This window comes from Pollicipes pollicipes, unplaced genomic scaffold, assembly GCF_011947565.3.
Source record: "Pollicipes pollicipes isolate AB1234 unplaced genomic scaffold, Ppol_2.1 Scaffold_4295;HRSCAF=5057_pilon_pilon_pilon, whole genome shotgun sequence".
Taxonomy (NCBI): Eukaryota; Metazoa; Arthropoda; class Thecostraca; order Pollicipedomorpha; family Pollicipedidae; genus Pollicipes; species Pollicipes pollicipes.
In genome coordinates, this window is record NW_023596461.1 from 18870467 (window position 1) to 18888712 (window position 18246).

Below are 18246 nucleotides of genomic sequence, written 5' to 3' on the forward strand. Positions count from 1 at the left end.
CGGGTCATACACATGTTACAATTTTACAGTTGCCGTTTAGCAGTCAATGAAGAGACATTCCCCGAGTGGGAGGTTCGAGTTTTTTGTCATTTAACTACGTGAAATGGTTTTCGAATACAAGAGCACTTTTGGACGCGGGGGAGGGGGGCTCTGAGCGCCTTACCGCGCTTTGTAAGGCCCCTAAGCGACCAAGAGGGTTTCCTTGGTTGGACCTGGTCTGGCTCCTTTATGAGAGAAAATCTGGCTACGTCGCAATAGAACAGCTTTGAAAATGCGCATGCTTCTATGACAAGATACGAGGCTATAGAAGCAATGCGCAAGATGCGTACGGGAACTATGACGTATGTGGTGTTTTTCGTTACATGGTTCGCGAAGCTGTCGACCTGTAGAGGCCAACCATTTACCACGACCCTGCGTTAAAGACGAAAATGGCTACGAGGTCCGAAGATCAGTTGGGTATAAAATGGGACAAATGTGTCGCTGACACATTACTGAAAATGGGTGAGTCATTGCTGGTCGTAATGAGTGTAAAGTGGCCCCTAAGCTGCTGTTTTGCGTATTTATTCTGTGCGTCATGAATGTCTCATGAGCATAAGACTGGTGCTCGGTATCAAAAGTGCTTTCAGTCTATAAATTTTGCTACTAGGGTTATGAAGTGTACAATTTTTGCATTTTGATTTTGCGTTGGCTCAATAGGATCGTTTTGTCAGGTGTCTGCCATGTCTGCCATGTGCCTGTCATATGCTTCTAAGCATCTTGCAAAGCCATTACCTCCACAAGTTACCTGCGGAACTAGTTTTGTGCGTAATGAGTAATAAAATGCCTTTTCTAAGCTTCGCACATGCAAGCCATGGGCAGCAAAAAATGTGCTTTTCCTGCAAATATTTGCTAGTCTGGTGATGTTTTCTAACCAGTTATATTCACAATATGGATGTCATTATCTTCAGCACTTATTGTTTTGCTCACTACTATTCAGCATCATTGTCACATGTCCAGTGCAGCTTTGAGGCTCACAATAGTCAAGGGCACTTCTCTTGACTTTCTTTTTCATTGCCAGTCTATGAGAACACAAGCAGTTAATTAGTATTCCCAAGAATGTATGGCTGTAGTAATAATGTACTGCTGATTTAACACTTCCTCCACAACCACATATAAGGACTGGGACTTCTACAATTACCCATGTTCTTACAACTACCTGTTGCATAAAGGCCAAGAGTGGTACCTTGGTCCTTGATTGTCCTTTGCATGCTTATTACTGCAGAGCACAACAGACAACAATGGAGAAAATGTGTAACATACCTGCCACATCGCTCCGCGCACACATCTGACCACTCTTCCTGAGACACCAGTTGTTGCAGAATAGGTATTGGACTGCCAGATACAATACAAGTTTGAATGATACAAATGTTAAAAGAGGTCAAACTGCTAAGATATCAAGGTAACAGTTGAATAGAATGAGCTTAAATATATTTTTCACTGCTATATGAGCTTCCTATGCATGTATTGCCACTGAAAAAAGGGTGCACATGGCTGTGACCATGAACAACCAGCATGTGGAAATAAATCAATTTTATGCCATTAGCACAATGTGGATAATACCATGAGCAAGAAAATTAACAGGATAAACTTATCTTTGGGAAGCAGAAGATGTTGCTGGATGCTAAACTTGCAGTGTAAGGCTGGTCAGGAATGACATTAGCATAAGTTGAGACAGGGAGAAGTTTCCTATTCAGATTGGAGAAGGAGAGTCTTTCACCGACCCTATTTGGACTCCAGCCCCCCTGCATTGAAAAAGAAATAAGCAAAATCTGGGCAGAAACTTGTTTGTTGATGCCTTTTAGGGGCATTTGGGAGTTGCAAAACTATGCCCCTGGGTTGAGCCTGCAGACATGTTTGCAATGCTGTGTGAGAGCCATGCTGCAATGCTGGAGCACCCAATTGTGATAGGTCTATATTCCAGGCCACTTGAGACAAATGTCTTTCCCCAGATACCTCAGGACTGCACAGCACACCATGCCATTGAGCGTGACCATAGAGGACGAATTATTGGTTCACAACATTGTGTGTGTAAAAAATGATGAACCTTTTCATGGTGATGTCCCTAATCTGCTTGTCCTGGGGAGAACATTGGACATCAGGTTTTCCATCATGGCAATGTGCCAGCTCACTTTGCGTTGAAATGCGCGGGCTTCGGGCCGCGCCGCCTCTATTGTCGGTACCCCCCTTCCCTTCCCCCCCCCCCATCAGCCTTACCTTACCCGTCGGTTTCGGCTCCTTGTGACTTAGTCCGCTCCCCCGAGTTCAGGATGGATGGACGCCGTTTTGACGCAGTGCGGGATACTCCGCGCGATTCGCACATGGTGCCTGATCCGCTTAAAGAGCGAGAGTTCCAGGGAGCGGTCCAAGCGTAGTATAAACGCCGAGACTGATGTATCGCCGCGTAGAATACGTTCTTCGAAGGAGGACGGCGGTTAAATTGGAATTTGGTCCGCTCTGACCTTGTTGTGGAAGGAGTCTCGGAACTTTTTGATCGCTCCACATACTTTAACATAAGCTGACAGAAATTTTAGTCTAACCGAACCTAAACTCTTGCCCGCGTCTGCACGTACGCCGCGTCGGACTGGTGCCCCTAGCCTAGCCTAGCCTAGCCTAGCCTGCAACCCTCCCCTCCTCGCCATATCCCTCGTAATCTATGTGTTTCAGAGGTCTCGTTATCAGTCGGCTAATGCTAAAGGTCCAAACACACTAATTTTAACGCCTCTGTCCCTCGGCATGAGAACCGCAGACACCGAGGACTGGTCGTAGACATTGCTACTTCGGAGGCATGTGAATAGGAAAGTGAGCTGAAGAAAATTTTCGTTATAAAATGTCCCCTCTCTAACCTGCATTTCCTGTTGTTATTACGAATCACCAGACGTGCACAGTTCGAAAAATGCTACTTGGTCACGATGTCTTTTGGTATTGGAGCTAGTTCTAATCCCGCCATTCCACACCGAGATTGAGTGACCGCTGGTCCAGGAATGGAAGCGGCGTCAGCACGCGTCGGGCGTCGCTTGGTGTGTGCCGTGCTGTGCGACCGTCTTGAGTTTTGTAAGGAAAAAAGCTGTTAGATCGTGTCATCGCAGTATGTCATGACTAATATTAATATTCTCCTTCATTTTGAGTCGTCTTATGTCGGATATTTTACAGTGTAAATCTGGTAAATCGCAGTGTATGACCGGGTTTTGGCGACGGACACTGAAGTGGATGGGACACGGGGTGTCCTTTCTCAGGGACCTTGTCGCAGGGCTTGATGCATGTAACTCTGAAGCCCTCAATGGCTATGGCAAGTCCGTCACTCCCAAGGGCTTATGGCATGCCCAGAGCACTGCTACCCCCCCCCCCCCCCCCCCCCCCGCTTTCCGTAAGATCACCACTAGGATCCCAAGTGTCGAATCTTGGTGATGCCCCTTCCATTGGCTACATCTGGATAAATCAGTTTGATGTCCGAGACTAGTGTTGGCCGGTCAGGTGGCTCTCTGTGCCGACTATGTCCGATTTCGCCAGATGTTGGCCATGTAAGTTGTGCTCCGTTGATGTGTTCCATGCTTTGTGGTGATAATCGCATGATGTCCCGTATTTTGTCTAGCTGTTATTTGCTCGCGTTGACAGTGATGAAGCCAATCGGATGTCAAGTGTGTTCAGATGAATATGATAAGCATATGTTATATTATAGCATTCATGCGTTATATTACCTTGTGTGGTTTTCGGTGGGTCCGTTGGTTAGTGCCTGCTTTGGGATTCGCGCGCTGAGTTCGGAATGAGCTCATGTCGCTTACGCGTAAAGGAAAAGGTTCTTGTCGCTTACGCGTGACGGAATGGGCTCCAGTCGCTTACGTGTAACGGAATAGGTTGCCTGGGCGTGGCGGAATAGGTTCGTGGCGCTTGAAGTGCGCGCTATTTGCTCTGGCCTGATTGGCCCGCGGCCGGTGGCAACGGTGGCGGTAAAATTCTGGTGACGTTGGAGGGCAGAATGAAGCGTGCCGAACATTTGGCTCGTTGATTTCCCTACCAAAGTGTGCCATTCATCCATAATTTCACGATCACATGAAACGCTACTTAATGTGAGCGCTGACCTCAAAAATCCATGTCATCGAGATACTCGGTTTCGTAAATATGCGTTTATTGTGTGAATTGCGCTACAGCAGTACGCATGACCATCCGTCATGAATTAAAGCATGCTAAAAGGGCTCCGAGGCTTGAAGGACTTGCGCATGGCCCATAATCGTGCTTTGGGCAGGTAATGCAGAATTATGTCATTATTTTTGCCATTTGTCATTTTCCACTTGCATGGCCGAGTGAAAGGCCAGAGGTAATCAAATGTGCTTAAGCCAATCAGCAAGGAAGTTGCGATTAAGTCATATGGGACTCTCATATGATGAAAGATGTGCCCGTGTTCTGCTGCATGTGTATCAGAGTTGTGTTTTGCGAGGTACATGACTGCCATGGTAAATTTCACACCACGGATTTGTTAGCACCAGAATCCATCCAGTCCCCTGATGTAGATATTCAGCACACCTTTATGTAGAAACTTCAGGTGAAGCATGCCTACTGTACCCTTGCTCTCAGTGTTGGAAAACTTGACGTTTCCTGGTATAATGTATACCAAAACATTTTGTACTCCAGGATTGTGACTACGCAAAATGGAATATGTTGTACTCCATCATGATGCAGCAAGAACAGCTTTTGGAAAAACTCACTTTACTTCTTTGTGTCAGGACAAAATAAAACCAGAAGGTGCAACAGCTTGAGACTTGCTGCTTCCATCAGGAGCCATGTATTGATATCTGCAAAAGCACGAATCTTGCACACACCAGACTAAGGTGCCCAATAGCAAGCAGCCTGTGTTGCCACCCAGGTATATGATAAACCATGTGTGGAAATGTGGCAAATAAAGTGTGTGAATGTTGAATGGAGTCGCCTTTGAATACCGGGAAATGAAAAACGAGTACCAGACTCGCACCGGTCTGTAGATCAGCAAAGCTCTCACTTCCTATGCCCTACGCAGACCAACTCAAACTTGAACATGATTTAACCTACCATTGACGACGAACCGCATTAATTGCCAAGGATGCAACGAACAGTCATAGAAGACCGCACGCCCAATCACCTACCACATACGGCCGCCTACCCACGCGCCACCACTGTGTTATGGCAATGCAAATAAGAGAATCACTCGCAATTTGGCGTCGGAAACGTCTCAACTATTCAGCGGCTTGCGCCCTCCTCCCAGGTCGGGCTGGAGGTTGAACATAACAAAACTCTATTTTGTTTTAATGATTCGCCTCGTGTCTGATTGGCCAAGAACATAAACATTTTGCTCGCGCTCATGCCTCGAACAGATTTGTAGCCGTTTTGAGGGAAGCTGTATGGGATGGGCAACACGATTATGAAGGAGGACTTATTTGTACTCATCCAGAACCGCCTTGTGGTTGGATTTTTGGCCACTTCCTGGCATCCGGAGTACAAACATTACGGCAGCTGTAGATTTCAACCAAGGCAAATTTGTCACTCAAGGGTGTGAAATTAAAGCTAATAATTCAGGCTTTACAAAAATACCCTTTTAAGTAGAAAAACGTTGCTATAAATAGCCAACAAACTGTTCGGAGACAGCCATCTCACTCCGGCAAAAACACCAGGACACCAGAGCAACATGAACCCATAACTCGCCGGGCAAATTAGGGAAAAGGGTTTATTGGGACAAAAACATCAATAAATTGCAACCTAGATTATCATCTTTTGCAATGATATCGGTTAAAGCACATCGAAATCCATTCATACATTGGATTATCCGCCGGAGTCAGCGGAGTGACTAACTCCGATCCCTTTTGGCCGGCCTGCACGGGCCTGGCAGGCATTGTACTTGCGCTGGCTCGGTAAATCGGTTAAGATTGCTGCCTGCCTCTGTTGTTCGGGTGGGACGTGCAGGGCCTCGTGTGTTGACTGGGAGTGGGAAGGTGGAGGGCATGAATGTTTGGCTGTCTTTACAGCCAGTTAGTTGGTGGAGCGTGAGTAGCGTGACCGTGGTGGAGCGTGAGTAGCGTGATCGTGGTGGTGCATAAGTGGCCGTCTGTGGCATGTTCATTTGCTTTTTTGGGGTGCCATTTTTGTCTGGCTGTGCGTATGGTACCCACCCTCCATTTTGGAGGGTGTGTAAGCCCAGTGTGTAGCCGCCCTCCATTTTGGAGAGCAAAAGCGCGATGCGTAATTACCCTCCATTTTTGAAGGTGTACACAAATTGTGTATACAAACCTTTCGTAAATTGCAAACCAATGTATGCGCACATGTGTTTCATAATAGAGGGTATGAGACCGTGTTGTTTCAGTGTTCCATGCTTAATACTGATGTTTCCTTACATTTAAAGTGTTTTTTTACATGAATTCCTGCATATGAAAAGTAACGCTTTTGTTGAGTACCACCCATTGTACTGTTGTATCTCAAAGGCAACCTAAGTAAAGCTGTAATGACCCGCAGCACTTGATTGACGATTGGGGTTTTAGGGCGCGTCGACTTGTAGGGCCATTTTGCGCCCATCCCGCAGCACTTGGATAATTTTGTACTCCACTATAGAAGATTTGTACTCCGCTACCAGGATTTTTTTTTTGGAATTTCCAACACTGCATGCTCTTTTCTACGTCTGCACGCTTATATTTAAGACTCAATGACATAGACTGCATTGGATTAAATGACTCAGGTGGCACTTCCTTTCAGGTGGCGGACTGGCAGTTGGTGCAGTGTTTTCCCTCATGTTCTTCAAACGTAAGTATGCATGGGATGGCTCGGACCCGCCCGCGGTCGTTCCGTCGCCGACGTATGGGATTGCTTGCTGTAGGGCTACCACCGCTGCTGGATTCCTCCCTGGATCGGAACATTGATTGAAATTACTTCCTTGATATTATGTGGCTATGTTATGTCCCCGTACGAATAATTCAGGAAACTTCCATCTTGATAGATATGTAGCAGTGATTGCAGTTATGAAGGTGCATTTTTGTCGCACGTTTTTGCGTGCGTAATACGAATGCTATATTTTTTTGTTTGTAGACGCGGCTGTCATTGGGTATGGATATGGATGTGTACTGAAAGCAATGCAGTAAGGAGGGTTGGCTGGAGCCAGCTCCAACAGTTTCCGCCAGCCGGTTTTACCGGTTAAAACCGGCTGGCATGGACTGCTGGTGTGTGCCGGTAGTGTAGTGGTTAAGGCGTCTGCGTTAGCCACTGCGCGTCTGGGAAACCAGAGGTACGGGGTTCGATTCCCCGCGGTGCCCGCCCTTCCTGCCAGGGTGAGAGGCAGGCGACACCATATAGCCTCGCAGCTGGGTGCGTCGTAAAGCCCCAACGGCATGACATGACTGAGACTACTGGTGGCAAAAATGGATTAGTTGTATATTTTATATATTATAGATATATAGATGTAGATATTTGAATGTATATATATATATGTATATATATATATATATATATATATATATATATATATATATATGTGTGTGTGTGTGTGTGTGTATATTGTTATCTATGCATGTATACACACAGGTAGTTTATTTGGTCCATTGGTTTTGCACGGCAGTCTTGAAAATGTGGCTCATGACAAAAAGGACGAACAGCCGCTCGAAATCATGGCCACATCTTGGCAACCAGGGGTCGGAGCGGCAACAAATTGACATGTTTCGCTACAGAATTGAATGGGGAACCGCGTGGTGCCAAATACGCAGTGCTACATACCACGTGTCGTGTGTACAGGTGTGACCAAGACGTATTGCCCAATTTTGACGTTCTCCATCTTTTTTGCCACAATACAGCTCGGCACCCACAGCAGATGTGGACGCGAATCTGATTTCAAAATTTTGATCAGCGTACCGTCCGCAATTTATGTGGCCAATACGATTTTGTGCAACGCTGGGTTCCATCAGTAAGCGTCCGGCAGGTCGGGAATGTCGGCATTTCGAAAAACGCTGCCGAACACCATGCTGTCGTCGAAACTGTAACCAGGGTGGTCGCAAAATTTACATCACTGCATACACCAGTTCATTGCCTGTATTGGCCACCCATTCATGCGTAATCTCGTGCACTGTCACGTACGAACGTCGGCTTTACCAACATGGTTGCGATTCCACACCTTTGCGTCGTCAGAATGTCCACCGGTTGTGGCAATCGCCGCCGACATTTCAAACAAAACGACGAAACGCACGCGCACCACACCTGCCAACGGCCGGCAGTCTTCATTCTCTCATCCTTTCGTTGCGGCGAAAAGGGTGAGCCACAGTGACGATCAGTGGTATTACATGAATTTCTTGGTTGCCAAAAAGTTAGAGAAACCAAACGTAATGAGCGAAAAATAATTTGAAAAGAATGCAATGACGCTACTCATAACATGCAGCCATTCTGAAGCGGAGCCGCTGCCACGGCCAAACAGCCTAGTGCTTCGCGGGGTGTGGTTTTTTATATCGCTGCAGAGTGTGACAGCACATAAACGTTGTGGCAGCGATGAAGAGGTTCAACGGTGAAATAAGGGAGATCTTATTTGGGTCATCCAACAACAAATTGACGGGAAGATAGCACCGCTAACGTTTATGGGTGTATTGTACGGCAAACACATTAGTCTGTTTTAGTTTAATCTTAGAGTCGTACAGCGACCAGTAAGGGACTGGGAACGAATGAAAGCACATGGTACGGCACAAACTCTGTTTCAAGTCACCGTATCGAAAACAGTTTAATGAGCATAACGTGGAAAATGTGTGAGTATTTGTGGCGTATCGGAGTACAATGTTAAGGAAAAGTCAATGAAAGCTAACTACCTGTCTTGCTCGGAAATATGGGTCAGTATGACATTGAAGGTCAATAATGCATGGTGGCCAAGTATAACCTTTTTAATAAATTTATTCCGAGTGGTTTTGTACGGGTGACTTTCGGCTCGGTGACCGGTGACTTTTACGAGTGACCTTGCACCAGACAGAAATGCGGAGGGGTCTACGTGCCGCCAATGCTGCGACACGGCCGCCCCGAGCCAGGGTTGACCCTCGTTGGCCATTTGCTAGCTGACCTTTCCATTTCACTCGGACCAAACAGTGCGCCCGCTCTGGGACTCGTACCCAGTGCCGCTGGATTACGAGTCCAGCATCCTTCCCCTAGACCACGGAGGCGGCCACGGCCTCAGACGTGCTCTTCTTAAAAAACGCGGTACCTTTAATTTTCCATAAACCAATAGCAAATCAAAGACCAACTTGTTGCCGCTGAAGCTAAAAAAGAAATCGATGTGATCTCTTCTAGATCTGTCGTAAATCGGATATGAACATAAGCGGATCAGGCACGCCATTAAGCGGCCGGCCGGCGTCGGGTGACCGGGCGTAATCGCCTCTCTCAGTCCGGTACCGCCACCGGAAACTGGAAACCATTCATTCTAATCTTAAAACCAATCGCCTAGACATTGTCCAGGAATTCTGGAACGGTGTATGGAGGAGGAATGCGTGTTATTCGACAGTACGTGCCTGTGTTCCTTGAACATTCGTGTGGATGGCGACGTGCGCTCTTTAGTCTTCACAGCGCATCGATACCCATCGCATAAAGTTGAGCGGTGTACCCAACATAAGAAGAAAGAACTGTAATGAAATAACGTTTTGTTGTCCAATCTGGCCTTTGGTCGGACCAAAGTCGCCGTGTGGGCTGGTCCAGCATGCATCCGGGCAAACCAGGTCGGGGCCCTAAAGAGTGTCATTAAGTGTAGAGCTGTGGCCGTAAGGTCAGGGAAAATGAAGACGTGTATTTTTGCCTCTCAGCAAGTGCCTTCGGGGAATGCTTAGTGAGAAGAATCGGGTAAAATTAGACCTACTAGCTAGCAGACCTACTTCACAACTAGCGCACAGATAAAGTTAATTTCGGATGACACACACACACACGTCTCCAGTAGTCAGCACATCCCAACCGGCTGCCGTCAGATATCCCGTCAGCCGGAGGTCGGGTCGGGCAAGAAATCCTTGAAACGGCGTTGAATGCTTCCAGAAGTAATGCTCAAAACAAATCTGCCATGGACTACCAAGGGTCTTTTCATTTCATGCACTTTCGAAGAGGAAGCTTCATTGCGTAGCGAAGCAAGCACGAAGCCACCTGTTTTGATCTTTATTGTGAGAACACGTGATAGCAATAAGACATGAAGTCGTGCTGCCTGCAGCAAAACCAGCAAAACGTGCAAAGCAGTTTTGCACTATCGAATCCCATTCCTCACAGCTTCACACAATTTCTCAAAGGATTGTGCCGTTGTTAACATTCGCTGCTTCTATTGTTTGAACTGAATAGGAAACATTGCGACTACTTTTGGGTAAAGTGATGGATAAAAAGAGCGAGATTTTAACATTATAAGTCTCTGTCAGTTGATGCCTGTTCTAATCGGCTGAAGAAAAAGTGACAGAAACTAGTTTCAGCCGAGATAAATGCCATACCTGGCAATAAGTATCAGACATATGTTTGCGTTTGGCCAGGCTCTTGGAACTGACAGCGCCATCTCGGCTCATATCGGTGTTCAAATTAGGCACAAGGCATGATTTTGACATCACGGTACTAGAGGCCAGTGCTCTGTTATTACCGACAATGCTGGACGAATGCTCGGGCTCCAGTCGATGCGGGAACTTTAATGCTACCAGGAAATAATGGCCCATATTCAGTGCATCGGAGGCCACGCGAGCTGCACCTGATCAGTGCCGTAGGGAAGTGTCCATGCGTGCAGGCTCGTTCTGTTGTATTGCTTCGGTTTGTACCGTTTTGTACAGGTTCATATCGGTTAATCGCCGGCACGACGTGCTGTTTCATGTGGAAACTGTGCACTTCTATGTCGCACCCGTTAGATCCGTGACTCTTTGTTATCTTCTTTATTGTTAAGTAATCATTGATGAGGGCGTGTTCTAAAACCCCATCAATTGGGTGGTGTGGAGGAGCAAAGTAACTCCAAGTCATGAAGTTTTTTAACACTTGCAATTAAAAGCCTTGGATTGCAGGTGGACGTTTTTCTCTTGCTTTGCCTCGATGCCACCAGTCGGTCAAACTAAAATGTGCTCTTATTTTGAACCGTCGTGTCCGTCAAGCCAAACGGATTTCATTTCGTTTGAGACTAGGCCGGTGGTATCTTAGTGAGTTTGCTGGGCCATGAGTCCGGCCAGTATGTTCCTTTCCTTCTCAGCGCCAAAGATTGACCTCAAACCCGTCCACTCAGCCTGTTCATTTGCCGGCGGAAGACAGGCTCGTCAATCCATCCATTGTCGTGGAAGATCCTGACATTTCGGGTGTAAGTAGAACAAAGTTAGTGACCTGTTCCTGATCACTGTTCTGAGCCGCGAGCTCAGTATCTTACGACCATATCTCACTGGTTGTCGAGTTAATGTTGGTGTTGAGCATAGACAGGTCACCGGCGTAATGATTCCGCGTCATAGACAGGTCACCGGTGTGATGATTCCGCGTCATAGACAGGTCACCGGTGTGATGATTCCGCGTCATAGACAGGTCACCGGTGTGATGATTCCGCGTCATATAGGACGAATGGGGCGAGCACTCCTGTCATGTTGGCCCCGTGCTACGTAAGTCCGCCTAAGGCAGCTGTAAGTGGCCTGTACCGCAATTATGCTGTGCGGCTATGTGGCGTATGCGAATAGGGCTGTGTGCCATCCGAGTAAAGACGTTTGACATTGGTAAAAAACCGCGATGTGCATTTCAGATCTGCTACCTAGCGGCAAAAAGTAACGAATAAGCAGCGATGAATCTCTGTAGATGGCAGCACTTGCCGCCACAACCAGCGATATACGGGCACGGGACCGTGCTGTGGAGGGCACGGAACAGGTGGAAACCACCGTGAGCGGTGATCAAGACATTTTCCCCCCAAAAATGCACTCTGGTTCCGTCATGTTTTGCACATCCCGCCCCCCCCCCCCTCGGAATCCACAGCTGCATGGTGAACATCCTTATGGTAAATGCTGAATGCCTTCCTAATTTCTGTAAATGCGTAAATGCATTATATTTGATGCATTGCGTGGAACTTTGCTTTGGTGTTGAGGACCGTGTAACGAAATTCAGCGAGCATAAAGCGTTCAAACAAAAGACGTCTTGGACTCCTGCACATCAACACATTACCAAGTGAAACAAACAACCAGCATACTTTTGTTTCTGTTAAAATTGTGTCAGGAAAAACAAATATTGTGTCACTGTTTCTGGCAAGATACCTGTGTTTACTTGCTCGAAAATAACCGAACGAACCCTAACCAAAAGAAGCCTCACCTCATGTCATCCTGCCTTACCTATTTGTATCTCAGCAGCATTTTTGAGTCACTGAATCTGTGTAAATTGCTTCCGCTACTTACCATGCAAGTAACCAACTTCAAGGGAATGTTCCACGTTTGAAGATATTGAGATAAGCATCAGGCACGATGGAAAAAGCCTGCTTGTAAGTACTGGTAAGCTTTCAAGATTCAAAAACGACCCTAAATAGCAAAATTTCGAAGTCTTTTAAAAATGCGCCCCATTACGTCATCGTTTGATGGCGCAATGAATGGCAGCCAGACGTATAGAATACCTCGAAACGCACAAAAGCTGACGCCGGTCTGCCATTCTTGTCGCGGGCGCTGTGTGGGGTGACGAATGAGTGGATAGTTTGTTTGTGGATTTTTGTCTTGGTACTGGTCGTGAGAAAAGCTTTAGTGGAATATTTGACATACGCAACGTAGCGATCGCCGGGTCTTATGGCAGATTATTAATCAGTGCTGTAGTCCCGACATTGATATGTGATGTACACAGGAGTCACTTTCTTTGTAACTGGAAATGCAAAGACCGTTTTGCATGCAAAGATTAAGAAAAATGTAATATTTACGAATTGATTGCCAAAGCATTGTTATGGCTTTGGTAAAGATGGTAAGGTTGGGCTACCAAGAATGTTGTTCTTTCTTAGGGCGATTTATGCAATCACCAGTTTCCCCTGATATGACCATTGCAATGTGGCACCATTCTCGACGGTGATAGTTCTTTGGCGTTGTTAAATCAGTTGTTGCCAGTTATCCATGAACTATAAACTGTTATCTCATAGGTTTGACATGGAGTAGTCAACCAATGTGGTACATTGTGCAATGGCACAGGTCAACAGCGTCATTGTGACACTACCCCAGTGCTGTATTGTGGCATGGCGTGAACAACGATATGGTTTCTGTACCGCGATCCCTGCTGCTTTCATAATGAATTTCATCATAAAAAGATGGGCCAATGGTGCATTCCTGCATCATTTCAGCATAGGACATGTTACTGACCAAAAACACATGATGGAATATGCAAATCACTTTCAGCAAAGCACACAACCAATAAGTGGCATCACTTGGTAAGCCTGCTTTGGAAATCCACAAAACGTAGGTGGCAAAGATGCGAACGAACACAGATGGCAAAGATGTCTTCCACTTCCACGGCCATGCAACATTCTGCAGCCATCAGGCTCTTTCACTAAAAAATAACAAGAAAATACTGCATGCAGTGATATGACATTGCAAACCGGTTAACCTTCCACAAAGCTGGAGACAAGACAAGTGCATGTAGTAATGGCTAGATGGGTGGAATGCAAGGAAGTGATGAAGCTGCCAGTGCACACAAGGCTCATGATAAAAGTATTATTAAGGGCTATCCAAGAAACCAACTGCAATCCTTTTCCACCTTTCTCAGCACCGAGCATCTCACAAGTTGCAGTGACTATGACATTGATGACTCACAAGCAATGGTTACAAAATTTGGAATTCTTAAGAGGAAGACAATTTTGCAAAGCTGTATCATGTGAACCTATACCAAACATGTGCGTTAATGAGCTGCGCAGACCGGACCCTACCGCCGAAATGAATTGCTAATGTAATGGCATGCAATGAATTAATTACATGCTGTATGCTTCGATAGGTTCAAAATGTTCACAAAATCGTAATGAAGTAGCAAATCGCTTTCGTATACCCTTGCAACATAGGTCGTCGTCGTCATTTGGGCTTTACGACGCACTCAGCTTCTGAGGCTATATGGCGTCGCCTGCCTCTCGCCCTGGCAGGAAGGGCGGGCACCGCGGGGAATCGAACCCCGTGCCTCTGGTTTCCCAGACGCGCAGTGGTTAACGCAGACGCGTCAACCACTACACTACCGGCACCCTTTCAACATAGGCACTAGCGTTTCTTTCAGTTTACGAGTATCACTACCTTGTCCTGTTCAAACACAAACATAAATATAGAAGCAGAAATCGATATATCAAATTTTATTGGGAGTCATTGGACTCAGAGAATACTAAAACAATGCTCTCTGAGAAGTACGAACCTCGCACGCACACTTCCCATCACATCAAGGTCAGTACACGGCACTGGCACGCACCACTAGTGATCGCACTCATTTCAAACCAGAATCACACTCTTTTAAAATAAGTGTGATTCCACACTCGCACAGCTCGCGGGACTATCAAATTGCAGGTTTTCTCACAATTTCCGCGCGGATTTCCGGTCATAACACCGCATTTCACCGTGAGCTCCCTCCCAAACAAAGTCCCAACGGGAGTTCATGGTAATGCAGCTTAAGGGGTTGTACTTTAAGGATTGAAAGCGTAAATATCAATCATGTCCACCAACCTACAAGATTAAAATGCGAAGTGGGTAAGAGGAGCTCTGCACTAAGGATATAATAAAACAATTTTGCACTGCATAATTTTGCTACCAAACACTTTTGCGTTAGCTGTGCCAGGTTCGTCCCAAAGGTATGCGTGGCATAGGTAACACAGTTGTAATAATCTTATTCCTCGGAGAAAACCCAGAAGTATGGAGATATAGATGCGTTGATTTATCGGGCACGTGTCATTATCGAAACGAATTGGAGAATTATCAACGTATGTATTTTTACATTATCCAGGTTTTTCTCCAAGGAATAAGGGTATTACTACTGTTGTATTCTCTGGCTTAGCACGCGCTCGGGTGGGGGTCACATTGACCCCACGAAGGTTTTTCCGGATCGGTTTCCGAACGGCGCGGTGTAGCGGCGCCAAATATGGCATAACTGTAAACAATTGAATAGCGGATCGTCTGACACCAAAAATTTACGAGTACCTTGTAAGGTCCCTGACCTATGGCAGGTCAAAGTTAGGCCACGGTTTCAGCGAAGGCACGTTCTGGGGGTTGGTTCAATCCGATCAAACAACGGAATGTTAGACGAGACCAGACATCCCTGAGATACTTTCTTAGGTAACACAACAATTTAATAAACAAATTGCATTTACCTAGGGCCAGGCGTAAAGGTCAGATCGAGGTCAAAACCGACCTGTTTCATTACTCGGACTTGCTGTAGGGGCTGGTTTCTGGTGCTCATTTCGAACATATTGATGGCAGGAACTGCATTATACACCTTCTATGGACTCCTTATAGGTCAGAATAGGTCACTAACTTAAAATGACCCATGGTCAACATTTTGTTTTTAGGAACATACTGCCTAGTGTAATCTTTGTCGCTTATCCAAATGGCTGGAATAGCTTAGATTATCACTACCGAGCCACGCCATAAACAACTTAAAGGCTAATTAGGGGTCTAGCAAGGCAAAAGTGGCTTTAAGATGATTTTCTTGCTTCAAATTGTGTCCTTCATTCCCTATGAATTGTTCACTCTTGGGTGCATATCAAACATGCTTGGACAGCTGGCGAATTAATTCGATATATTTATGAATCATGGTCAAGTTTGCCGTTAGAAAATTTGGCAGAGAAATTGGTAAACATTTTAGGCATTAGCTGTCTTTACAGATTATCGAAAATGAATGTATCAATTCTGTATGAAACCAAGGTAAACAAAAATGATAAAATAAGCATAAAAACTTAATCTGCACGGTAAAAGTTTTTAATCAACACAGTTGACTATAAATGTGTACAAATGAGGGCTGAAATGGCAACATTTAGCTTTTAAATTTCATTCAGAATGCATGCCTTGATTTTTTCACCCCTGCATTTAGAGAGTTGTGCAGTGGGTAGTCAACTTTCTTCGGAAAAAATACTACGTCGATCCAAATTATCTAACATGCTTTGCTGGTGTTTGTACTAGACTTTGCTTTGCTCACATGATATTTACGTAGTTTGGGGATCCAAGAAAACCTGGTATTTCGCACAAAGCTGAAGATTGTTATGCATTTTGTAAACAAACCAAGATTGATAAATGCAAGCGGCTGGGGACACTGGGGCTCTCGCACTTGATTGTACCTAGTACCCTTACTCTGTGCATACATAAGCGTTATAGGATTCAGATGTAGGTGGGGCACGATGTAGCCATAGGTGTCCAGGTTCTGTGGAGCCCTGTTTACACTTGATAGTTTTAAGTGGGTCCGATTCGGATATCATTTTAATACCATTGGAAGGGAAATGTGCGTTAAGTATGTGTGGTTAGGCAATATCAGGTTGGAGTGAAAAATTAACATAATATGTGGGGAAGAGGAGTGAAAGATTCCTCCTCAAAGGGTGTTGCTTTACATCCAAAGTGGGCAGGCATAGGACACTGGCATTTTCTGTCCTAAAAAGGCCTCATAACTAATCGGTTCATGATTTGCGCACAGAGGTGCGTGCTGATTCGCACACTTTGATCCGCGCTGGCCAGTACATTTACCCCTTCTCTCTTGCGTCAGTAATAGCTTGTCTTGTGCCGCTGCAACGTCGGGCGATCGAGATCTTCACCTAGTTTCTACCTAGTCATACAATTTCTCCCAATCTGAAGGTTTTCATTTTCCATGGTAATCAAATTTGGGACGTGATATTGCGGTATTGCAGGAAATACCGTCTGGCCAAGCAGTTTGTACGCGTATTCACAGCAATTTCTGCACTACTATTTTAGAGCAATGTATTTCTTGTTGAAAATGGCGTAAATAGTCGATCAGTCGCTGCGAAGATATTGCCTTCGTGAAGGCGTGACGACGCGACCGAATCGCCTAAGTTGAAAATGTTATCAAAGCTTAGGTAAGGCTTACTCTGCCCGTGGCCTCGTTCGCAACAGGAGAAGGAGATTTCGTGGTGCGGGGAGCTGGCTCCAGTGATTTGATGGCGTTTCTCGGCCTGGAACCTCGTTGTCCCCAGTGACCTGACGGGCCGTGCCATTCCGCAGGACGGGCGTGGCCCATGACCTTCGGCCTGGGCTCAGGCCTCGGCATGGGCTACTCCAACTGCCAGCACAGTTTCGACGAGCCGTACCTGGTGCGAGCCGACCGGTCAAGGTGGGTACCCGTCTATCGCCCATCGAGTGCCTCCTGCTGCGGTGGGCGAAGCTGTTGGGGCAGCGGAGAGGAAGGTGACGAGGCGAGGTTCTCCCGGAAAAACTGATGCTGCTTGTGCTACGGTGCTGTAATTCGTTCAGGGCGGCAGCGGCTCGGGTGCGGCTTTCAGCCGGTCCTGACACGTCTGTGCCGGCGCCAGTCACTATTGACCATTTGCTGTCCTTGTTGCAGTTTGTTTGCCACTAACAATGCTGAAATTAACTATCCCTTTGCGAAGTGAGTTTCATATGCCGGTACTTCCATTATGCCAGGGTTTTAGTGCATATCATGCTGCCGTATAAAAGACTCAAAAGTGTCAGCATTTCAGATGTGCGGTTCTTTTTTGCAGTCAAAAAACAGCTCCTCCGAATTATGCCCCTGTTCCAGCACATTAATGCATGCAACTGAATGCAGTCGTATCTTTTCTTTCGTGGAACGTGGTACGACATGAATTACCCAAAATGAAATATTTTCCATAGGATTATGATATGAATAGACAGAAATAATAGAAATGAATTAATATGACGAAAAGAAAATGTAGGCGCGCGTTAAGCCCACCCAACTTGACCACCTTGTCTTCTGACATGCTCCCCCCCCCCCCCGATTCATACCCCCCATCGCCAATTGCCCCGCGCTTTACTTTTGTTTCATTAGAAGTTTCGCGGGTATAAAATGGCTGAACAATTTCCACTTTTGCAGATTTGCATTAGTTCCTTAGCTGAATTGCTTTGTATTCCAATACCCCCATTCCACCATATCTCACAATAAAGGACATCTCACTAACCCAGCGGTCTCCATCTAGTGCCACGTGTAGGTGTCAGATATAACACAGTCTTCATGGATTGTTCCTACTCGGCCCCCGCCGATCTCCATATAACGTTAACTTTCCGCGATTTTAAGTTTTCTTTTGTTGTGTCACCAAATGTGATAGACTAAAACTCCTCCGGAGCCCCT

The 18246-nt window shown here is 46.0% G+C and overlaps 1 protein-coding gene across 1 annotated transcript; it reads left to right on the top strand.

The window, feature by feature from the left end:
• Window positions 1-234: 234 nt before the first annotated feature.
• LOC119097265 (MICOS complex subunit Mic10-like) lies at window positions 235-17462 on the top strand. Its single transcript, XM_037220314.1, has 4 exons — window positions 235-501; window positions 6751-6798; window positions 17145-17253; window positions 17453-17462. The coding sequence occupies exons 1-4, from the start codon at window positions 429-431 to the stop codon at window positions 17460-17462; spliced, it is 240 nt and encodes a 79-aa protein (XP_037076209.1). The 5' UTR covers window positions 235-428.
• The last annotated feature ends 784 nt before the right edge of the window (window positions 17463-18246 follow it).

Coding starts and splice junctions, on each gene's coding strand:
- LOC119097265 (XM_037220314.1), top strand. CDS start 429: ATGGCTACGAGGTCCGAAGATCAGTTGGGTATAAAATGGGACAAATGT. Junction 502..6,750: donor TGACACATTACTGAAAATGG/GTGAGTCATTGC, acceptor ACTTCCTTTCAG/GTGGCGGACTGGCAGTTGGT. Junction 6,799..17,144: donor TTCCCTCATGTTCTTCAAAC/GTAAGTATGCAT, acceptor GCCATTCCGCAG/GACGGGCGTGGCCCATGACC.